The sequence below is a fragment of the Henckelia pumila genome, chromosome 3 (genome assembly GCF_033568475.1).
Source record: "Henckelia pumila isolate YLH828 chromosome 3, ASM3356847v2, whole genome shotgun sequence".
Classification (NCBI taxonomy): domain Eukaryota; kingdom Viridiplantae; phylum Streptophyta; class Magnoliopsida; order Lamiales; family Gesneriaceae; genus Henckelia; species Henckelia pumila.
In genome coordinates, this window is record NC_133122.1 from 34,127,323 (window position 1) to 34,150,141 (window position 22,819).

The window sequence follows — 22,819 nt, forward strand, 5'->3', positions numbered from 1 at the left end:
GAAATGGTCAAATTCTTTTATTTATTTTTTTTAGAGCAGAAATGGTCTAATAAAAGAATTATAATACCCACATTGCTTTCGTCTTTAAAGTTCTTTTAGGTTGAATACTTGAATTCTGACATTAGTCTCCTCCCACGCGGGTTGAATAACTTGATTTTCAAGTTACCATACGTGATATATATTCACTAAAATTTAAATGTCAGTATCCGCCATTCGAATCCAACTCGAATACAAAGTTTCAAGTTTGGGGTGACTTGGATACCAAACAAAGAGTGTTACAGAGGGTTGAAAGGGTGTTCCGACGTAGCCCATCTAAGATTCAAGTCGGAAACTTGAATGCATTAGACTAGAGAGGAGCTTGAACGCCTATAAAAATGAGGGTAAATCAGTTCAAATGAAATTAATAAACCCATTATTTATAGAAAAATATATATAGGACTACGTGCGTACGTGTAGCTCGTGTGCTTCTTTATCCGGAGCTCGCTCTACTCGAGGCTCGCCCACTTTGGGCAAACTCTACCCAAATTACTCTTCGTCGCCATCGACACCCTCTTCCACTTCTCCATTCTCCCTCCTACTCTTCTATCAATTTATTATTTCAATTCTATATTGTTATGAAATCTTGGCTCGTATTAGGGATCTTTGTGATTAGAGTTCCACTAGTTGAGATGGAGCTAACTTGATGAGTCTCATTCCCATACTCTAGGAACCAACATACCTCTACCCCACCGCTTAACTTTATGGGCCTACCCTTTTCCTTAGAGTTGGACTCAATTTTAGTTCTTGGTTTGTGGGTTTTGATTAGGCTCAGCATGTGATGATTCTCATTTATAAGATATCAGCAATATTCTGACCTTTAATCTAATGACTCATATTTTGCTATGAACATTAACATTTTTAATGTGTCAAGATGCCAAACATTGAACATATGATTTGTAGCTAGTACTATTCTAAGGATAACATCTCATTCAAGCTTCCATGCAACAATTATTGATTGTTGTCGTCAGAATTATTCCATCAAAGGCTTTCTTTTTTCATTGATTTATTTTTTAAAAAAAATTCTGATGATATTTAAATTAGTTTCTAATGATTAATTAGTTAATACAAACACTTATGTAGCATCGATGATTCGAAGTATAGCCCTTTAAAATAAGTAATCATATGAAGAGATCAAATTAAATATAAAATTAATTGCTAAACCTTTACGATAATATGGACTAGATTAGGCATGGGGCCACATATGTCATTCGTACATAATTAAATATAAATACACATTATTATTATTATTATTATTATTATTATTATTATTATTATTATTATTATTAAATCTAATAGTTTACATAATACTACTAGTATAATCTTAAACTAGCAGAGTAGCACACATGATGTGTGTACATAAAATTTGGAATAAGTGCTATACATGCAACTTTAAAGTGTGCATAGCGGAATGGTATGAACATGCAATGTTCTAAAAAGCGGTATGCTGACACTTGCTCACTGCATAGCGCCTAGATGCTTAAGCGGTCGTCTAGATGGTTTTTTTTTTCTAATCTAAATATCTAATTATTCTAGTCTAATCCATCTTATTATTTTTCTAATAATTTATATTTATCAAATTCACCTGCCTAATTAGTGGTTTTTTTAGTCTAAATATCTAATTATTCTTGTTCATCTCAATATTTTTCCAATAATTTTTTTTATCGAATTCAAACTCAAAATAGATGACATATTTCTCGTCTTCATCCGATAAAAATTGATGGTCAAATATGTAAAATAATTTTTTTAAAAATTAAAATAAAAAAATATTATATGTTAATATAGACGAAGATTAGAGGGTCTAGATGGCCAATTAATGTAATAACTCTTAAAAACTTCAACTGTCTAAAAATCTCGGGGCATTGAGCAACTGCCTAGCACTTAGAAGTCGCCTTTTAGGACACTGGGTATAAGAGATAAGTGAGTTTTTTTTTTATTAATTATCTGGAAACACAAATAAGATTGTTTTAAAAGTCATTATATATATATATATATATATATATATATTATAGATTTAAAATATAATAAAATTTCAATTGAAACAAAAACAAACATGAAAGTAGAATATGATATTGATAAATTCATGTGAGAGAAATTAAGTCAATTTAAAAAAATTTAATCAAAATCAGTTTTTAAATGAAATCCTCTTTATCTTTATTAATAGTATAAATATCAAAATTTTAAAATACATAACACGCATCACTATACCAAGTATCCTAATCGAAAGTTTGATATTGTGCACTAAGTTTTAATTTTGGTTATTTATGTTAAATCGTTGATGTGGTGCAAAACAAATTAGTAACTTTCGATACAACATCAACTATTTTGGGTGTCATACAATCACTTTTTGATAACACATGCAAGGTTATTTTTTCATGTCATGTCACCAAATTAAACATAAAATGAGATAAGTCAGTGGTCTAAAAAAATCCTTATTATTATATATATAAAAAGATATCGTTGAACTCTCACCTCCCAACCGATGTTATGATCAAGATGTATAGTAGTTGTTTCTATGTCCACCTAACTTCACAATGTGAATCAAATACGTTCAATTTAATCTGAAGCTATTGACTTTTTCAGATAATAACACGTATTTAGTCTCAACGCTTGAGTTTGTCCGTTGTAAGAATATGTAGTTCATTAATTGCCTCGATCAAACTCACTCCAAATCATTATAATCATTCCCAGAAAAAAGAAGAAAATTTTATGGAGAGGAAGCTGATAGAGGCAGCCAAGAAAGGAGATGTTCTTACACTACACAATTTGATCGAAGGCGATCCTTTGGCATTGAAGGCCACGATTTTATTCGAAGGAGATAGTCCTTTACACATCGCTTGCATCGGTGAATACCTGGATTTCGTAAAGGTGTTGTTGAGTTCGGGCCCCGAATTAGCAGCAGAATTGAACCAAGATGGTTTAAGCCCTTTGCACATTGCATCAGCTAATGGGAATTTAGAGATTGTGAAAGAGCTATTAAAAGTTGGGAGTCAACTTTGTTTTGTCAAAGGAAAATATGGGAGAATTCCACTTCACTATGCGGTTTGTAAGGGAAGAAAACAAGTTGTGAGGGAGTTGCTTTCTTGTAATTTGGAGTGTATAGAGGAAACGACTGCTCGAGGAGAAAATTGTTTCATCTTGCCATTACAAACAACCAGTTTGTGTCTTTTAAGGAATTGGTTGACTTTGTGGTGAGACATGAGAAAGGGGAAATTCTCAAGAAGAAAGACAGACAAGAAAACAACATTTTCCACCTTGCAGCCTATGGGAAGCAATATGAGGTGAGTGAACTTTATTATTATTTTTTTTTAAATGTGGAAATTGTGGAAATATTTTTTTTAAAAAAAATATTAATCCCTGAATTTGTTACAAGGTTTTTGATTTACTACTGGATGAAAATTTTCACTACAAGGAGATAGTGGATCACATAAATTCCTTGAACGAAAGTGGTCTCACCCCACTCGATGTATTGCTATCAAATGGTGTTGCTGACCGTGAACTAGAGGAAATGGTCCGGGCATCCGGTGGCAAAAGATTCGATGAAATGCAAGCAACATTATCGCAACAAAATTCAATGGTTGCTTCTCACAATTCATCACACCACCAACCCCAACAACAACAACAACAACAACAACAAAAAAGTCGGCGTCGGTCCCAATCTGCCTCCGGCACATTGGCCGAGTATCTCAAGTTCAACAAGTCTGACGAATCACCTAGTAAAGTCCGTGCCACACTACTCGTCCTGGCGGTGTTGATAGGAACCGCGACATATCAAGCCGTGCTCAGCCCACCGGGTGGCGTCTGGCAGGACGACTTCTGGCCTGATGCTAATTCAACAATCAAACAACCACCACCACACACCGCCGGGAAGGCGGTGATGGGGACGAATAATCCGGTGGCATATGGGCTATTTCTGTTCTTCAATTCGATGGGATTCTTTATGTCACTGCAAATCATATACGCATTGACCTCTGGAATTCCCATGGGGCTTGAAATTAGAGTATCACTTTTCGCGTTGACATTCACATATGACACCTGCATGACAACACTTGCTCCTCCCGGCACTGTTTCATTATTTTTTGTTGTAATTTCCATTGTATTGCCACTAATCATGCCCCTATCATTGGTGGCAGCGAGGGATTATCGGATGGGGCGACGATGTTCATTCCCAAGTACCAGGGGTAGTGCTTGATCAATATCATGTTAATGTGACGTTATTTTTTTGGGTACGGTATAAACCTTCGAACTTACCGTCTTAATAATCCACAAAAACATGTTAGCTAAGTAAATTGCATTAGACAAACCATATGGGATAATGAAAAATCGATACTACCATGTGGGCTGTGCTCACGTGATCGACTCTTCCGTGCGATAGATTTATCCAAAACAAGGTTAGTAAGAGGGTCGAATTTCTGACCTCTACCTCATCTGCTCCACAAACTTAAAGTATCTTGAGGAAGATGTACCGTGTTTTTGATCTGGAAAAGGTTTGCCATAGTTGCATTAATTACTAATAGATGTATATAAGCTTTGTACGCAAACAGCTTTAATATTTATTTAAAAATTTATTGTATCTTCTTTTACAAAAAAATTATTGTGTCTTAAAAATAATTAATTAGATATAATATAATCATATTACATGTACAACGATATTTTTACAATAATTATTATCATACCAAAAATTCATTTAAAAAAAATCATTGTACCAATACAAAATACAATGATTATGTGTTTTGACAATAAAATATTTCCTTTTGGCTTTTCTTCATTTATAAGTTTATGCATGACACCGATAGAGTTCTTCGATTTGATAATCATACAAGAATCTGCGGAAGTTAATTATCACAAATATATCCATTTATTGCATAGTATTTGGCCAATAAACTAAATTTATCCCATTGATTAATTGTCCAACCCCGTTATACATTTTACTGATGGGTCCCAGACTCCCATTGATTAATTGTCCAACCCTGTTATGTAACAATCACACAATTATAAAACAATAAACCTCGTAGCATAGATCCAAAATTGTATATCGCATTGAAAATTACGGTATAAAAAGATATATGTGATACCGTACTAAAAATTTTGGTATACTGAGTTTTGGTATACCGAGATTTACAATATGTATAATTAGCATGTCGATTATACTATAATTTTGTGTTATACCAAGATTATGGTATTGTATCATTTTATATATCATTTCACATATATTGGAAAAACCTTTTATATATTTAATTTATAAATTTATTATTTAAAAATATTATACTTTTAATTTATATATATTGTTTCGATATATACCAAAATTTTATGTCATTGTTGTACCGAATATTTTGATACTGTTACTTTACCGTGCCAAAATCTTCATTTACCTTAATGACCGTGTAAATTCTATATTTTTCCGTATAAAAACCTCCACATGTAAAAAATTTCATATTTTTTTCTCACCCCTAATTTTTTTACACCCCTCCTGTTTGCTCAATTGATCATCATTAAATTATACAAGTACAAAATGTGAACATATTTCCTGTCAACAAATGTCTTGGTCAAAACATTGCATGTCCCAAAACGCGTACTTAGATTTGTGGTCCTCATTCGACTTCTCCAATCCGACCATTGCTCATCTGCTTGACTCGTCAAAATTAAATACACTACGTATTCAGAACTGGCTGAAAATATTTGTAAGAAATATATAAGCTTGATTGATAAGATCAACTGAACATGAGTTACGAAAATTAAACAGTCGGTAGCAGATTTTTCCTCACAGCCTAACCATACGATCACAACTGATAGTTCCTCTTGTAGATTCCTTCAGCAACACTCAGCACAACCCTGCTTAGTTTCATACCTCAAGACGTATATGAATAGACTTAATTTGTGAATGAGAAGAACCTGGAATTTTATTAAGATATACTATTTATTATTACATTAGTAACCTCCTATAGAGGAGGAGATATTACTTGTTTAGCTACTTATAGTAGCGGAAATTACAAAACACATAAATTAGAAAAAGAAAATATTACAATTTCATTTTGAAGAAAAATGAAGAGAATGGTCGATGCTTTCATTTTCATTTTGCTTGATATTTATAGAGGTCATTCATGGATTTGAAATCCAGACTTCAAGCTTGCTCATTTTTTTGTATTATTGTTGGTCAGCTGTTCTCGTGACTTATTGTTAGAACTCTTTTTTTGTCGAGTGGTCCATCCCCTCTATTGGTGGTTGGGTCATTTTTTTTTCGGGGAATCTTTGGGTTTTGAAGTGCCCGAGGAAAATAATTTTTGTGTGGGCCTTCCTGTAGTAATGCGTACCCTGTTTCAAGATAATTAAATGATTAACATGATTAAGTGTTACTAATTCAAGAAATCAGGAATTAACAAGAATAATCCGAATAAAAGCTATAAAATATTACTTCGGCAGTTCGGAAGATCCAAACCAAGTTTATTGTAACACCCGGTATTTTTAAAATACGTAAATCCGCATGCATAATTAGGATATTTAATTATTTAAATTTTTTATTTATGGGTTAAATAATTATGTGAATTATTGTGCATGATTTAATTTAATTTTAAGCATTTAACCCATAATTAGTGATTTTTATGAATTTTAGTATTTTAATTATTTTATCGCGTAGACGGGAACGTGGACGGACGAGATGACAACTTTCCACCCAAATTATTTTATGAGCCTTGTTAGAGACCTAAAATATTATTTTGAGTTTTATTATCTCAAAATTTTAAGTATTTAATTTTATATAATTTTAAGAGTCCATTTTTATCCAAATTAAGCCATTTTAATGACTTTTTATTATCTTTAAAATTCCCTTAATTCTTTATTTCGGGATTTAATTATTTTATTAAGTTAGATAGTATTTGATTTAGTTAGGAGATCTTTTTAAGTTGTTAATATCTCCTAATTAGTTATTAAAAAATTATCTACCTAAATTATTATCCTACCTACCCAAACCATCGCCCAAATCCCCTCAACCGATTACACACCTTCACCCTAGCCGCCTCCATCACTCTCCATCGTTTCTAGCAGCCTCCATCAACTCCATAGCTCGTTTTTGAAGGTCCGAAGCTCGTCGTCGTCGTCCCGTCGTCTCGGAAACGTTCTACGCAATTCGATCTTTGTAAACACCGGTGAAAGGCATGATCTTTTCTCTATATTTTTGTGTCGTACCAATGTATATGCGGGTGCGTGCGTGTGCATCAAAATATTTTTAGAATTTTTTTTCAGAAAACAATCGGATTAATGGTTTGAGTCATGTTCATGTTGGATTTGCTTCCTATTCGATCGTCTTCTCGAGCTATGGTTCGTTTCTAGCTGCTGGTCAAGGGTCTTAGGTAGTGTGAGAAGGGGCTGGACCGAATGGCTCGAGTGGCTTGGGCCAAACGGCCCCAGGAAGGCTGCTGGTGCGGTTCGGCTCTCTCGGACGCACAGGCTAGGGTTGAGGGAAGGAGGCTTCGGCTCGGTGCGCAGGGGATGCATGGAGTCGGGGCTTGGGCAGGTTAGCACCGCCCAAACGTGGGCTACGTCTGGGCGGCGGGGCTCCGGCCAGGGCGGCCGGAGCAGGGCGGCAGCAGCCCTAGAAGGGCTGCTGCCCGCGGCTGCTGCTGCGCAGAGGAGGAAAGGGTTTGGGTTTCGGGTTGTAGGATTAGGAAGGAACCGGGTCGGGTGGTTAAGGTCTGGGTCGGGGCAGTGGGTTAGCGGGTCGGGTTAGGTTGGTCCGGGTCCGGGTTTGGTGGGCCGGGCTCGAGTCTTTTTATTTTTAAAATATTTTATGAATTAATGGGCTTTTGGGTCAATTAAATTGAAGTAAAATTATTTGGGCTCCCAAATAATTTTATTTGGGTTTTTAAAATTTTAATTAAGTTAGTCCATTAATTTTATGGGCTTTTAAGCCCATAAAAGTTATTAGGCCAGTCTTTGGGTTTTTGGATCCATTGGGCCAGTTTAAGTTGTTATTGGGCTTAGTGTATTTTAATGGGCTTTATTAATTTAATTGGGCTTAGAATAATTATTTGGGCTTAAAGTTTAAGATATTGGGCTTAAGTATGTTAATGGGCCAGATTTAAGTAAATGGGCTTGAGTGTTAGGGTCAGCAGTCCAGTACAATCCATGAGAAATTTGCATGTGTCCTGAATATATATTTAATTATTTTTATGCATTGAAGTTATTTTAATATTTATATGTTAGTAAGAAATTAAATTAAATATATATGAAGGACACACATTTTACTCAAGTACATGCATTCATGAAATAATATTTTATGCATGATTTAATGTTTAAGGTTGAGCAAGAAAATATTTTATGTTGGAAGTTGAAGTAGTGTGACAATTTAAGGGGGATTCGTCCCCATATGATTGAAGGGCAGTTTACTGCCAATTTAAGAGGTGATTCGTCACCGGCCACGTACGTTGGTTTCCACGCTGATCAGTATTTAATGCATGATTTAAGGTTACACTACGGATACAACCATGCGATGTTAGAAAATTAGTTGCTCAACAATGTTATGTATTATGTTATTTAAGTTTATTTAAGTTAAGTTATGTTATGTAATTTTTAAGCATGCTCATTCATGTATATGTATGTATTAGTATTTAATTGATTTAAATTATTTTAAACCCTTGTTATGTTAGCATGTTGGGCCTCTAGGCTCACTACACTGGTATGGTGCAGGTGAGTACATAGAGGAGGATGTAGCTCCCACCGGAGGCGAGGATGTATGAGCAGACATGCAGTGACCCCGTGACCGTGATAGATGTCTGAGTCACGTGCATGTTATTTTTGTCAGCATGATACATTTTATATTATTTTGCAGCGGTTGGAAATTTTGAATATTTTATGGAATATTGTTAGTGCATGCAAATTTTTAATCATTTTATTCATGCAGTATTTTTAATTAAACATTTGACTCAGATATTTATTTTATATTAAAGAATGCATTTTTATTTAAGTATTTAATTGTTTATTTATTTATTTATTTATTTTAAATATTTTTATTCTGTGCATATATGTATGGGCATATATGTACATATTTTATTTAGTAGTATATAAAAAAAATATTTCCGCATATTTATTTATTAATTATAGAGTTAGGGTCGTTTCACAATAGATCCGAACTATATACAGTTCGGAAGCAAAGACGTCAACAAGGTCAACTTCGGAAGCAAAGGTGCGGTTCGGAAGATCCGAACTCATGATCAGAACGTCCGAACCTAGTCAGCCAAGTTGTCTATGAATAGTCATGAGGTGAACTGACATGTGGCACAGTTTGAACTATCCGAAGTGCCAGATCGGAGCTTCCGATCATGTGTCACGATGACTAAGCAATGAACTGATGGGTGTGAATGCATGCGGAGATCGGAACCACCCATCTCCCGATCGAAACGTCCGAACTCTGACGATCAGAAACGTGTCGTGCATGCATAAATAGGAGTCTGAGGCTTCAGTTTTGAGTCACAAATTCAGAGTTTCCTTTATTGATTCAGTCTTATAATTGAGAGCCTGACGATATAAGTAAGGTACTTCAGTAATAGCATTCAGTTGAGAGTAGAAGCTAGGGTTTCAACATCAACGATTATAATTTTAATGGAAATTATAATTTTGATATTGTATATTTGTCGTTGCGACTTTTGTTCATATAATTCATCAAATTTCGATTTTAGTCGTTATCTTTGTTCTTGTTTTTGCTATTTTATTTTCACCATTTTAATCATTTTTTTAGATTGATGTTGATGTGGTGCATTTGAATCGCTGCCATATAATGTTACAAGCATATTAAGCTGACAAAAATTGAAGATATGGAACTAGAACTAAAATCAGATTATATAAATTACCAAAATTAAAATTGTAATATTTCCTGAACCGTATGTTTAGTTCTGCTTGTGCTTCGATGCTTTGGCAAATGAATAATATAAAAGAAACGAAAATGTTTTTTGCAGATTGAGCGAGCAATTAAAATCATGAAAAATAAATGCTGAAAAGAAAATCGATTGAGAAAATCAAATCTTAGCCTGATTTTCATTAATTAATTATGGTTACTCTTCTTCACATTACAAAATTGATTTGTTAAAATAGTTTCTATGACAAAATTCTAGTTAATTCATTTTATATATAGGTATAAGATATATATTACATACTATGGCATGACGGATGGTTAGGACTGACATACCATATCGAAATACAGAAATTTTGGCATGCCGTACCGAAATTTTTTCGATATGTACAGACATTTTTTCGGTATACCGAATTTTTTTTCGATATCTATACGGTATCAATATATATTTTTTTCGTACCAAAATTTCAGAATTTTACTATCGGTATCGGTATGAATCTTTTTCATACCAATATTTGTAGTAAGGTATACCGAAAAACCATCCGTACGGATGATAAAAGAAAAATATCACACATAGAATGAAAGTTATACAGTCATACGCACGGTTGCGTTTAAAATTATAAAATTATCCAATAAAAAGATATTTCCATTAATGCATGTGTAAGACAGTTTTGTAATTTTTGTATATCCTTGTACAGTGGTATGTAACTTATTGTAAATGTAACATAATCATCGTAAAACACCGACAATTCCAAAAGCACCCTCCGGCCCAATTCCACGCCCCCATTCTATACTTTTATATAAAAAAAAAAGTATAAAAATACTACAAGTCCTTAGCTTGCATGGTTGCATCGTCTTTAAATTTGACCTGTCCAGTCTCCACAAATAACTTGGTCAAGAAAACATAGATATTTTTCATTTACAAGTTTAAATTTGCTTCCTCATTAAGTTGCCCAATTATATCTTCACTATTATTTCAATCAAAATAAGTTCGATTTATCCAATAAAGAAAAAAATATGCAGAGGAAGCTAATGGAGTCAGCCAAGAAAGGCGATGTTCATACACTACACAACTTGATCAACGATGATCCTTTGGCATCAAGGCCGTGTTGGAAAAACTGGCGAGTTCCCAGATCAAACGCGATTGATACCCGGTGCAGCGGAAGTTTAAAAATTTTCTCATGGAACGATTCCATGGTATGGGTATCAACCGTTCAACGATTGAATTATGTGTGTGTAAAATTTAAATAACAATTAAATAAATTTTACCTCAAATCTCGCAACGAGATTAATGGACACCAACAGAACAATTCTGCTCTTGTTGTCTCTCCCTGGAACCGATGAACGCCTTCAATCAGGTCCACGAACAGAGGTTTAATCCCTCTGATAGATTGCACTAGAAAATCTATCAGAAGTTTTCTGCGAAGAGAATACACGAATCTGATTCGTTATTCCTGACTGCGATTCAAAATCACAGACCGAAATTTCTCGGGCAGAGCTGGGAGGGGGTTCGGCCGAAATCCTTCTTGAGAGACTAGGGTTTTCGAAAATTTGCTCTCAAAAATTATGACCTGTTGTGTGTAATTTCTGTACTGAAATAACTTATTTATAATGCAGGCCACTAACTCCTTAGGGCCCATTAATCATAAGCTGGGGCCCGACAAGCAAAGCCCGCTCGTTCAGAAATTAATATAAAATTTATCGTGACTCCAATTGATGAACCGATTTCACCAATGTGCACAGAAACCATTTCTGCACATTTTAAAGTCAAAATAAATTTTCCTGAATCCGAATTCAGTGGTTTCCAAAAATGTCCATCCCTATGTCATTTTAGGAAACCCTACTCCCTTACTCTTATTTAAGAAGTCCAACTCCTTAGTTCATTAAATTTAACTCTTTAAATTTAACTATCTCAACGGGGATTAAAACTCCATTACACTGTGTGACCCTCAATGGTTCAGGGATACAGCTAGCCGTGGGCTCACAACTCCTTGTGACTCGGAACAACACTTTCCGACTTGCCCAACGAATCATGGTAAAGCGCCTAGCAACATCGCCCCATGATTCCCTAGGTATCACTGATAGTGCCTACAAGAACCAGTAGATTTTGGTTAGCGTACAGTACGGTCCCTTCATCCATATATCCCGATCGAATCAACAACCATTGGTATATCGAGAGTCGCTCAAGATTCGATAACTATGCAATACATCTTGAAGATCAAATTAGTGACATCGCATGTGCTACTAAGAAACCATTTCTTAAATCACATCAATTACTCTGGCCAGAGATTTATCACACTAATATCTCCTCAGATCGCATAGGATATCCACACTCGCAAGTATGTGGTGAATCCTCGACAACAATGCATCGACTCCTATATGTGTCGTAACTGTACCCAATCTCGACACCTGATGACCCCCTCAGAGTCGGTAAACGAGTCAAAGCACAGTACTAGCATATAGAGTCTCCATGATGTTTCGAGTCGTAAGGACTAATGGTGTACAACCAAAACCACGGACTTTATCCACTCGATAAGTGATAACCACTTGGAAAGTCCGGATAGGGTAGTTCGACTATTCATCACATGAATATCCATTTGCATGCTTCGAACATCTCCATGTTCCCTACCAATGAAACGTGGTACTCCGCATCGCAAATGCTAGTCTCAAACTCGAGCGATCCTTATCCTTATTATCGGACGGCTCAATCGACTAGGAACGGTTTTAGAATATACAGTGACTATAAGATGTATTTCATGATAGACATCTCCATGTTCTACCACATCTTACATACACTATAGTATATTCAAGGTCTTTATCAAAACAACAATAGTATATCACAATATAACAATATGAAGTAATATAAAGTCATTGCCATAAAAGTGTAAATAATATTAAACAAAAGATTGTTTATACAAAGAGTCAACAAAGCCCATAGCCACACAGTTGGCTCACTGGGCACCCACTCTTTCAATCTCCCACTTGCCCTATAGCCAACTAGTCATACTACGTAGACCCATTGCTTCGCGATGTTTGTCAAACAATGGTCCTGGCAAGGGCTTAGTAAGTGGATCAGCGATATTGTCTGCAGAGGCCACTCGTTCGACAATGATGTCTCCTCTTTCCACAATCTCCCGGATTATGTGGTATTTCCTCAGTACGTGTTTGGATCTTTGATGAGACCTTGGTTCCTTTGCTTGAGCAACGGCACCCGTGTTGTCGCAGTACACCGGGACTGGACCAACAAATTCAGGAATGACGCCCAACTCTTGGACGAAATTCCTCATCCAAACGGCCTCTTTAGCAGCAGCTGATGCTGCAATGTATTCAGCCTCAGTGGTGGAATCCGCTGTGGTGTCCTGCTTGGAACTCTTCCAAGAGACAGCACCGCCATTGAGCATGAACACAAATCCAGAGGTTGACTTCGAGTCATCCACATCACTTTGGAAGCTAGAGTCGGTATAGCCTTCCAGTTTGAGTTCTCGTCCTCCATAAACCATGAACATATTCTTAGTCCTTCGCAAGTACTTAAGAATGTCCTTCACGGCTTTCCAATGCATCTGACCAGGATTAGACTGATATCTGCTCGTGACACTCAGAGCAAATGCTACATCCGGTCTGGTAGATATCATCCCATACATGATACTACCTATAGCTGACGCATATGGTACATGTGTCATATTCTCTATCTCTGCATCAGTCTTGGGACACATAGACTTGGATAGAGAAACTCCATGACACATGGGTAGATGTCCTCTCTTGGACCCATCCATTGAAAACCGTTTCAATATGGTATCGATGTAGGTTGATTGAGTGAGTCCTATCATTCTCTTAGATCTATCCCTATAGATCTGTATCCCAAGAATGTAGGATGCCTCACCCAAATCCTTCATCGAAAATCTACCTGATAACCATATCTTTGTTGACTGCAACATCCCTACATCATTCCCAATGAGTAGGATGTCATCAACATAAAGTACTAAGAATGTCACCGCATCCTTAACTACTTTCTTGTACACGCAAGGTTCCTCCGGGTTCTTGATGAAACCAAAATCTTTTATTGTTTCATCAAATTTCTGGTTCCAACTTCTTGATGCTTGTTTTAGACCATAAATTGATCTCTGAAGCTTGCATACCTTATGCTCGCTTCCCATGGATGTGAACCCCTCAGGCTGCTTCATATAGATTTCCTCCTTAATGTCTCCATTAAGAAAAGCAGTCTTCACATCCATCTGCCATATCTCATAGTCATACCATGCAGCTATGGCAATTAGGATTCTTATGGACTTGAACATTGCCACTGGTGAAAAGGTTTCATCATAGTCAACTCCTTGCCTTTGAGTATAACCTTTCGCCACCAATCGCGCCTTGTAGGTCAATACCTTACCATCAGGCCCAAGCTTTCTTTTGTAGATCCATTTACACCCTATTGGAACAATTCCATCGGGAGGATCCACTAAAGACCAGACTTGGTTAGTATGCATCGAATCCAATTCAGACTGCATAGCTTCAAGCCATAAATTCGAATCCGCATCAGAAATTGCTTCCTTGAAGCTTCTTGGATCACATCCAATGTCGGGTTCATCTTGACCCTCTTCAAGAAGAAGACCATATCGAACTGGAGGTCTAGAAGTCCTCTCGGATCTTCTAGGTGCAGGCGTGTCCAGCAATGGTTCCTGAGGTGTGGAATCGTTATTTTGTATTTCGGGTTCTTCTCGAACTTCTTCGAGTTCCATCATCTCGCCTTTCTTATCCAATAAGAACTCCTTCTCCAAGAAGGTGGCATTCCGTGAAACAAACACCTTTGTTTCAGCAGGATAATAGAAATAATATCCGATTGAATTCTTCGGATACCCCACAAAATAACACAAGCTGGATCGACTATCCAACTTATCTCCCACTGTCCGCTTCACGTAAGCAGGACATCCCCAAATCCTCAAGTACGAATACTTAGGAGCTTTGCCATTCCATAACTCGTATGGTGTCTTGTCCACTGCTTTAGTGTGGACGTTGTTTAACAACAATACCGCCGTTTCAAGCGCATAGCCCCAAAACGAAGGTGGAAGCTCAGTGAAGCTCATCATGGATCGAACCATGTCCAACAAAGTTCGATTACGACGCTCCGATACACCATTAAGCTGTGGTGTCATAGGAGGAGTCCACTGAGAGAGAATCCCATTCTCTTTTAGATAGTCCAAAAACTCGGTACTCAAGTATTCTCCACCTCGATCCGATCGAAGTGCTTTAATACTTTTACCTAGCTTGTTTTCTACTTCAGCCTTGAATTCTTTGAACTTTTCAAATGCTTCAGACTTATATTTCATTAAATATAAATACCCATACCTAGAATAATCATCAGTAAAGGTAATGAAGTAGGTGTGGCCATGTTGAGTCCCTACTCTAAATGGACCACAAACATCTGTATGGATCAAATCCAACAGATTTTGACTACGCTCAGGCTTCCCCTTAAAAGGAGATTTAGTCATTTTTCCTTTTAGGCAGGATTCACAAGTAGGTAGAGAGTTAATATCAGACATATCAAACATGCCCTCTCCCACTAGCTTGTTCATCCTCCTTGAGGAAATATGACCTAGTCTAGCGTGCCAAAGGTTTGCCGGGTTTTGACTATCGATTTTCCTTTTGTTTGTTGTTGCCGGTTTGTCAATACAATTCACTGGAACGTCTTTTAGTTTTAAATTATATAGATCGTTTTCAAGTTGTCCATTTCCAATTAAACATTCATTCTTGTAAATACTGCAAATCCCATTCACAAAATTACAAGAATAACCATCTCTATCAAGCATAGAAATAGAAATAATGTTTTTAATTAAATCTGGCACAAATAAAACATCTCTCAACAATAATTTAAAACCGTTCTGCAATATCAAACAAACATCTCCAATGGCCGTAGCTTCAACTCTGGAACCATTCCCGAGCCTCAGCTGGGTCTCACCCATTCTAAGCCTGCGACTTCTTATCATCACCTGCAAATCATTGCAAATGTGAGATCCACATCCGGTATCCAATACCCAAGAAGTTGTATTAAGTGACATGTTTATTTCGATATAGAACATACCCTTTGCAGTTCCTAACTGCTCAAGATACTCCTTGCAGTTGCGCTTCCAATGACCCGCTTCTTGCAGTAATGGCAAACATCCTTGGATTTTCCATTGTTTGAAGCCTTTGTCTTTTGCTTCTTCTCGGGTTCCACTTTCTTGGGTGGGGCAGAACGTTTCTTGCCCTTCATACTTGGCCCCTTCTTAGCAGAAGATGAGGAGCCCACCAAGAAAGCTGGCTTATCCTTCTTAAGTGTGGATTCATATGTAACGAGCATATTGACCATCTCTTCAAGGGTGGCCTCTATCTTGTTCATATTAAAATTTATCACGAATCCATCAAATGAGGAAGGAAGAGATAGAAGCAACAAGTCCACATTGAGTTCATGCTCCAACACCAAATCAAGGGTCGCTAACTTCTGTATGAGCCAAATCACTCGTACCCCATGATCACGGACCGAAGTCCCTTCACGCATGCGGCACGTCATCAACTCCTTAACAGTAGAGAACCTTTCAGCCCTCGACTGAGCCCCAAAAAGTTCCTTGAGTTGCGCATGAATGTCAGCAGCATTCACCGTATCCTCAAATCGCCTCTGGAGTTCATCAGACATCGAGGCTTGCATATAGCATTTGGTCTTGATGTCATGGTCACACCATGCATCAAGTTTGGCCAATTCCTCCGGACTTATGTCAGCTGGTGCTTCCTTCGGAGGTGCTTTCTCTAACACGTAGAGCATTTTCTCCGAAGTTAAGACAATCTTCAACTTCCGGAACCATTCCGTATAGTTGGCGCCAGCCAGCTTGTTTTGTTCGAGGATCGAGAATAAAGGATTTCGCGAATTCATTGTATGAAATACTGAAAAGGAAAACAGACATATATCAATGATTGTTTAACAATTTACTAAGACATAAAATAGGCGAATTTAATTTTATGAATCTCACTCCCACTATTTTAACGATTTCACCACCCTCTAGTGAAAACGGGAAACTTTTTCCTTAGTGAGAACATGGAGTCCAATTGACAAACTTATGGTCCCGAATAATATCAGCCAACCATAATTCTCAAAAGGTAGAGCCCAATTGCTTCCAAAGCAACCCCCATGTGTTTACCTCATGTCCAATAAGGGCCCAATAATATGACGCCGTTTAAAGTGACATGTCAAGATGACCCATCAATATTAAGTTGTGATGGACGGTCGCCATGTGGATCCCCCAATAATATGAGCCGATCCCATGGGAGTTCCACCCAACTTACAACATTTGTCGATCCAATGTACAGCTTTCCGACGGACGGGCCCCCCCAATAATATGAGCCGGACCGTATCCGCGGGTAGCATCACATACATTGACCGTTGATGGAAGGTAGGAACATTTAAACAATATTTAAATTTCCTTTATTTATCTTGATATAAATTTTAAATCATATTTAAAATGAGGGATTTTATTTATAAAAATATTTGTCTCATCATATTTAATTTATTGCATGCATTGCCGGATTCACACAATTTATGTCTAAACATGCATACAATCATAATATCACATATTATATAGGATGATCGATTCCATTTCTAATTGACCCGTGGTTGCCAATCACGGGTCTTAGTCCAATCCTAGGTAATATGCAGTATGCAAATGCAATCCTATTACATATGCTTCCAATTTACATTTCTTCAGTCTTCATTGTCTGCTGGGCCCACCATCTTCAAATCTTGATCTCCCACTAAATCTAATGTATTTACAATAAATAACAATGACAAGTAGGGGATACATTTTTAGGGGGTGGGAACGGGCTATAAACCAAGCCCACTTTTATTACATATGACATTCATATTGGGCCATAAACCAGGCCCATTAATAAAACCAACAACAATAAAGACAAAATGTAAATTCCTAACATACACCTACAAAATTGGTCATGGCAATCGATCATCCTTATCCAATAACATTTAATTCAAAATTAATTTATTGGATAACATGCTTTGGCAATTCAAATTTAAACAAGATAAAATCATATTTTATATATAAAATCACATTTCACATATAAAATCATATTTTATCTCCATATCAAATAAAATCATATTTTATCTATAAAATCCAATTTTACAAATAAAATCATATTTTATTCAATATATCATAAGATCATATCTTATCATCAATTGTACCAAAATAATTGATTTCAAAATTCAATTTACGGATAAAATATTAAAATTTTCCAAAAATTCAAATTTATCCAAAATCAATTTTAAAATTTACGGACTCGAACAATTCGATCCGAAATCTCGTGAACCAATCAAAAACAATTTTTGACCGGACCAAAAATAAAATTTTAACATATTAAAATTAATTTTTAATAAAAATATTAATTTTTCCCGCGGGCCACCCGGGACACTCCCGGGTTGGCCCGCACCCGGGGCGCGGGCCGGGGCAGCCCGGCTGCCCCCTTAGGGCAGCAACCCTTGCTGCCCTGGCGGCGCCTGGCGCCGCCGCTGGGCGGCGCCGTGCGTCGCCCTGGGCGGCGCCGAGCGCCGCCCTGGGCAGCGCCGAGCGCTGCCCTGCGCAGCGCCCAGCGCTGCGCTGGGCAGCGCACAGCGCTGCCCTGGGCAGCGCCGTGCGCCGCCCTGGGCGGCGCCGTGCGCCCCCTTTGGGCGGCGCCGTGCGCCGCCCCTGGGGGCAGCGACCATCGCTGCCCCCTCCGGGCAGCGATCCAATCGCTGCCCGGGTTTCGCCCCCGAAAAAAAAAAAAAATTTTTTTTTTTTTATTAAAAATATTTATTTTGTTTCAAAAACCGAGACTCAAAAATTTTTTGTACAATTGATTAATTCAATCGATTGATCTGAGCAACCTGGCTCTGATACCACTGTTGGAAAAACTGGCGAGTTCCCAGATCAAACGCGATTGATACCCGGTGCAGCGGAAGTTTAAAAATTTTCTCATGGAACGATTCCATGGTATGGGTATCAACCGTTCAACGATTGAATTATGTGTGTGTAAAATTTAAATAACAATTAAATAAATTTTACCTCAAATCTCGCAACGAGATTAATGGACACCAACAGAACAATTCTGCTCTTGTTGTCTCTCCCTGGAACCGATGAACGCCTTCAATCAGGTCCACGAACAGAGGTTTAATCCCTCTGATAGATTGCACTAGAAAATCTATCAGAAGTTTTCTGCGAAGAGAATACACGAATCTGATTCGTTATTCCTGACTGCGATTCAAAATCACAGACCGAAATTTCTCGGGCAGAGCTGGGAGGGGGTTCGGCCGAAATCCTTCTTGAGAGACTAGGGTTTTCGAAAATTTGCTCTCAAAAATTATGACCTGTTGTGTGTAATTTCTGTACTGAAATAACTTATTTATAATGCAGGCCACTAACTCCTTAGGGCCCATTAATCATAAGCTGGGGCCCGACAAGCAAAGCCCGCTCGTTCAGAAATTAATATAAAATTTATCGTGACTCCAATTGATGAACCGATTTCACCAATGTGCACAGAAACCATTTCTGCACATTTTAAAGTCAAAATAAATTTTCCTGAATCCGAATTCAGTGGTTTCCAAAAATGTCCATCCCTATGTCATTTTAGGAAACCCTACTCCCTTACTCTTATTTAAGAAGTCCAACTCCTTAGTTCATTAAATTTAACTCTTTAAATTTAACTATCTCAACGGGGATTAAAACTCCATTACACTGTGTGACCCTCAATGGTTCAGGGATACAGCTAGCCGTGGGCTCACAACTCCTTGTGACTCGGAACAACACTTTCCGACTTGCCCAACGAATCATGGTAAAGCGCCTAGCAACATCGCCCCATGATTCCCTAGGTATCACTGATAGTGCCTACAAGAACCAGTAGATTTTGGTTAGCGTACAGTACGGTCCCTTCATCCATATATCCCGATCGAATCAACAACCATTGGTATATCGAGAGTCGCTCAAGATTCGATAACTATGCAATACATCTTGAAGATCAAATTAGTGACATCGCATGTGCTACTAAGAAACCATTTCTTAAATCACATCAATTACTCTGGCCAGAGATTTATCACACTAATATCTCCTCAGATCGCATAGGATATCCACACTCGCAAGTATGTGGTGAATCCTCGACAACAATGCATCGACTCCTATATGTGTCGTAACTGTACCCAATCTCGACACCTGATGACCCCCTCAGAGTCGGTAAACGAGTCAAAGCACAGTACTAGCATATAGAGTCTCCATGATGTTTCGAGTCGTAAGGACTAATGGTGTACAACCAAAACCACGGACTTTATCCACTCGATAAGTGATAACCACTTGGAAAGTCCGGATAGGGTAGTTCGACTATTCATCACATGAATATCCATTTGCATGCTTCGAACATCTCCATGTTCCCTACCAATGAAACGTGGTACTCCGCATCGCAAATGCTAGTCTCAAACTCGAGCGATCCTTATCCTTATTATCGGACGGCTCAATCGACTAGGAACGGTTTTAGAATATACAGTGACTATAAGATGTATTTCATGATAGACATCTCCATGTTCTACCACATCTTACATACACTATAGTATATTCAAGGTCTTTATCAAAACAACAATAGTATATCACAATATAACAATATGAAGTAATATAAAGTCATTGCCATAAAAGTGTAAATAATATTAAACAAAAGATTGTTTATACAAAGAGTCAACAAAGCCCATAGCCACACAGTTGGCTCACTGGGCACCCACTCTTTCAGGCCGGCCACGATTTTATTCGACGGAGATAGTCCTTTACATATTGCATCAGCTGATGGGAATTTAGATATTGTGAAAGAGCTGCTAAAAGTTGGGTGTCATCTTTGTTTTGTAAAAGGAAAAGATGGGAGAATTCCGCTTCACCATGCGGTTTGTAAGGGAAGAAAACAAGTTATCAGAGAGTTGATTTCTTATAGTTTGGAGTCTATTGAAGAAACGACTGCTCGAGGTGAAAATTGTTTTCATCTTGCCATTACAAACAACCAATTCGAGGCTTTTAAGGAATTGCTCGACTTTGTGGTGAGACATGAGAAAGGAGAAATTCTCAAGAAGAAAGATAGGCGAAGAAACAACCTTTTCCACTTTGCAGCCTATGGGAAGCAATATGAGGTGAGTTCATGAATTAATTAGCATCAAATTTAGAATATACATACCCTTACGTTAATCATTTTCGTAAAGTGTGGACGGATACGAAGTATATTCTAAAGGTGAAAGCACATCTTATATATCAATGATGAATATTTTAGTCATTCAAGATGTTGTAAATTGGAATTTTGGATAACTCGAGAAAGCATATGTTTCAGAATTTTTTTGGTGGTCATATAATTTGACTTACTTATCTTGAATTGAAATTTGTTACAAGGTTTTTGATTTGCTGCTGGATGAGAATTTTCATTACAAAGGGATATTAGATGAAATAAATTCCTTGAACAAAAGTGGTCTCACCCCACTTGATGTATTACTATCAAATGGTGCTAGTGTCGACCGTCAACTAGAGGAAATGGTTAGAGCATCTGGTGGCAAAAGATTTAAAGAAATTCAAGCAACATTATCACAACAAAATTCAACGGTTCCTTCTCATAATTCATCACAGGAACAACAACATATAAGTCGTGATCGTCCCCAATCTACTTCTGGAAAATTGCTGGAGTATTTCAAGTTCAAAAATTTCAACGAATCTCCTAGTAAAGTTCGTGCCACATTACTCCTCCTAGCTGTGTTGATAGCAACAACGACATATCAAGCCGCTCTCAGCCCACCGGGTGGTGTCTGGCAGGACGACTCTTGGCCTCAGCTCGCTGATCCCATACACACACATTTACCATATGATCATTCGGCCGGAAAGGCGGTGATGGGGACAAATAATCCCGGGCTGTTGCGATATTTATGCTTTTCAATTCGATAGGATTCTTCATGTCGATGGAAATCATCTACGGTTTGACCTCTGGAATTCCTATGCAGTTTCTAATTAGAGTCTCACTTTTCATAATGGCACTCACATATCAGAATTGCATGATAAACATTGCTCCTGGCGGCATCCTTACATTATTTCTTGTAGTAATTTCCATTGCATTGACACAAATGATGCCCAGATTAACCATGGCTTTGTGAATGGGCGACGATGTTCTCCTTCGCAAGTAGGAGTGGCAGTGCTTGATCATTGTCATAATCTTATTTCACTGGTTAATTATTGTAAAACATACACAATGTTTTTGTCTTGGGAAACGTTTGTTCATGTTATAAGAATCATTTGTAACTTATTGAGTAAGCTTTGTATGTAGGGGTGTTGTATATATTTTTCATTAATTATTTTGTTTTTTGTAATATTATATGAACAATTCAAGTTAAAAAATGAATAATAAATTTGCTTAATAAGATTGTGGTTTCTAAAGATTCATAACATGGATAATTAAGTCACTGTTTGGTATGCATGATAAGGGAGGATTGCTTACTAATCCTTCTCTTATCATGCGTTTGGTATGCTTGATAAATATTATGATAGGCCCGCCCAGCCCGTATCCGGCCCGCACTATAGATACTATTAGGCTGCGTTTACTTGGCTTGATAAAGGTAGGATTAGATTATTAATCCAATATTATCCTTTGTTTACTTCAAAAAATTCAATTCTTCTTAAATCTCAAAGCCCGTCATTTCATCTCTATTTACCCTTATTTTACGTGATAGCACATCCTTTATATTTTTAGGTATTACTCATCTTTATCGTTATTTTTGGAAAAAAATTCACAAATAACCTAATCTACCCTCCCCGTAAATTCTTCTCGTTTATCTCTTCTTTCGTTTCCCTCCCAATTCCTTCTTTTCCCTCCCAATTTCTCTTATTTTATGGGCGCGCCATCTCTATTTACCGTCATTGAAGTGCT

General features: G+C 37.3%; 2 protein-coding genes across 2 annotated transcripts; both read left to right on the top strand.

Moving 5' to 3' along the window:
* The first annotated feature begins 2,745 nt into the window (after positions 1 to 2,745).
* Positions 2,746 to 4,408, top strand: LOC140888438 (uncharacterized). Its single transcript, XM_073296114.1, has 3 exons — positions 2,746 to 3,082; positions 3,133 to 3,317; positions 3,410 to 4,408. Exons 1-3 carry the CDS (start codon positions 2,746 to 2,748, stop codon positions 4,226 to 4,228), a joined length of 1,341 nt encoding a protein of 446 aa, XP_073152215.1. The 3' UTR covers positions 4,229 to 4,408.
* A 4,878-nt stretch (positions 4,409 to 9,286) lies between these two features.
* On the top strand, positions 9,287 to 21,843 carry LOC140888439 (uncharacterized). The gene is made up of 3 exons (XM_073296115.1): positions 9,287 to 9,291; positions 20,660 to 21,047; positions 21,301 to 21,843. Exons 1-3 carry the CDS (start codon positions 9,287 to 9,289, stop codon positions 21,841 to 21,843), a joined length of 936 nt encoding a protein of 311 aa, XP_073152216.1.
* Positions 21,844 to 22,819: the final 976 nt, after the last annotated feature.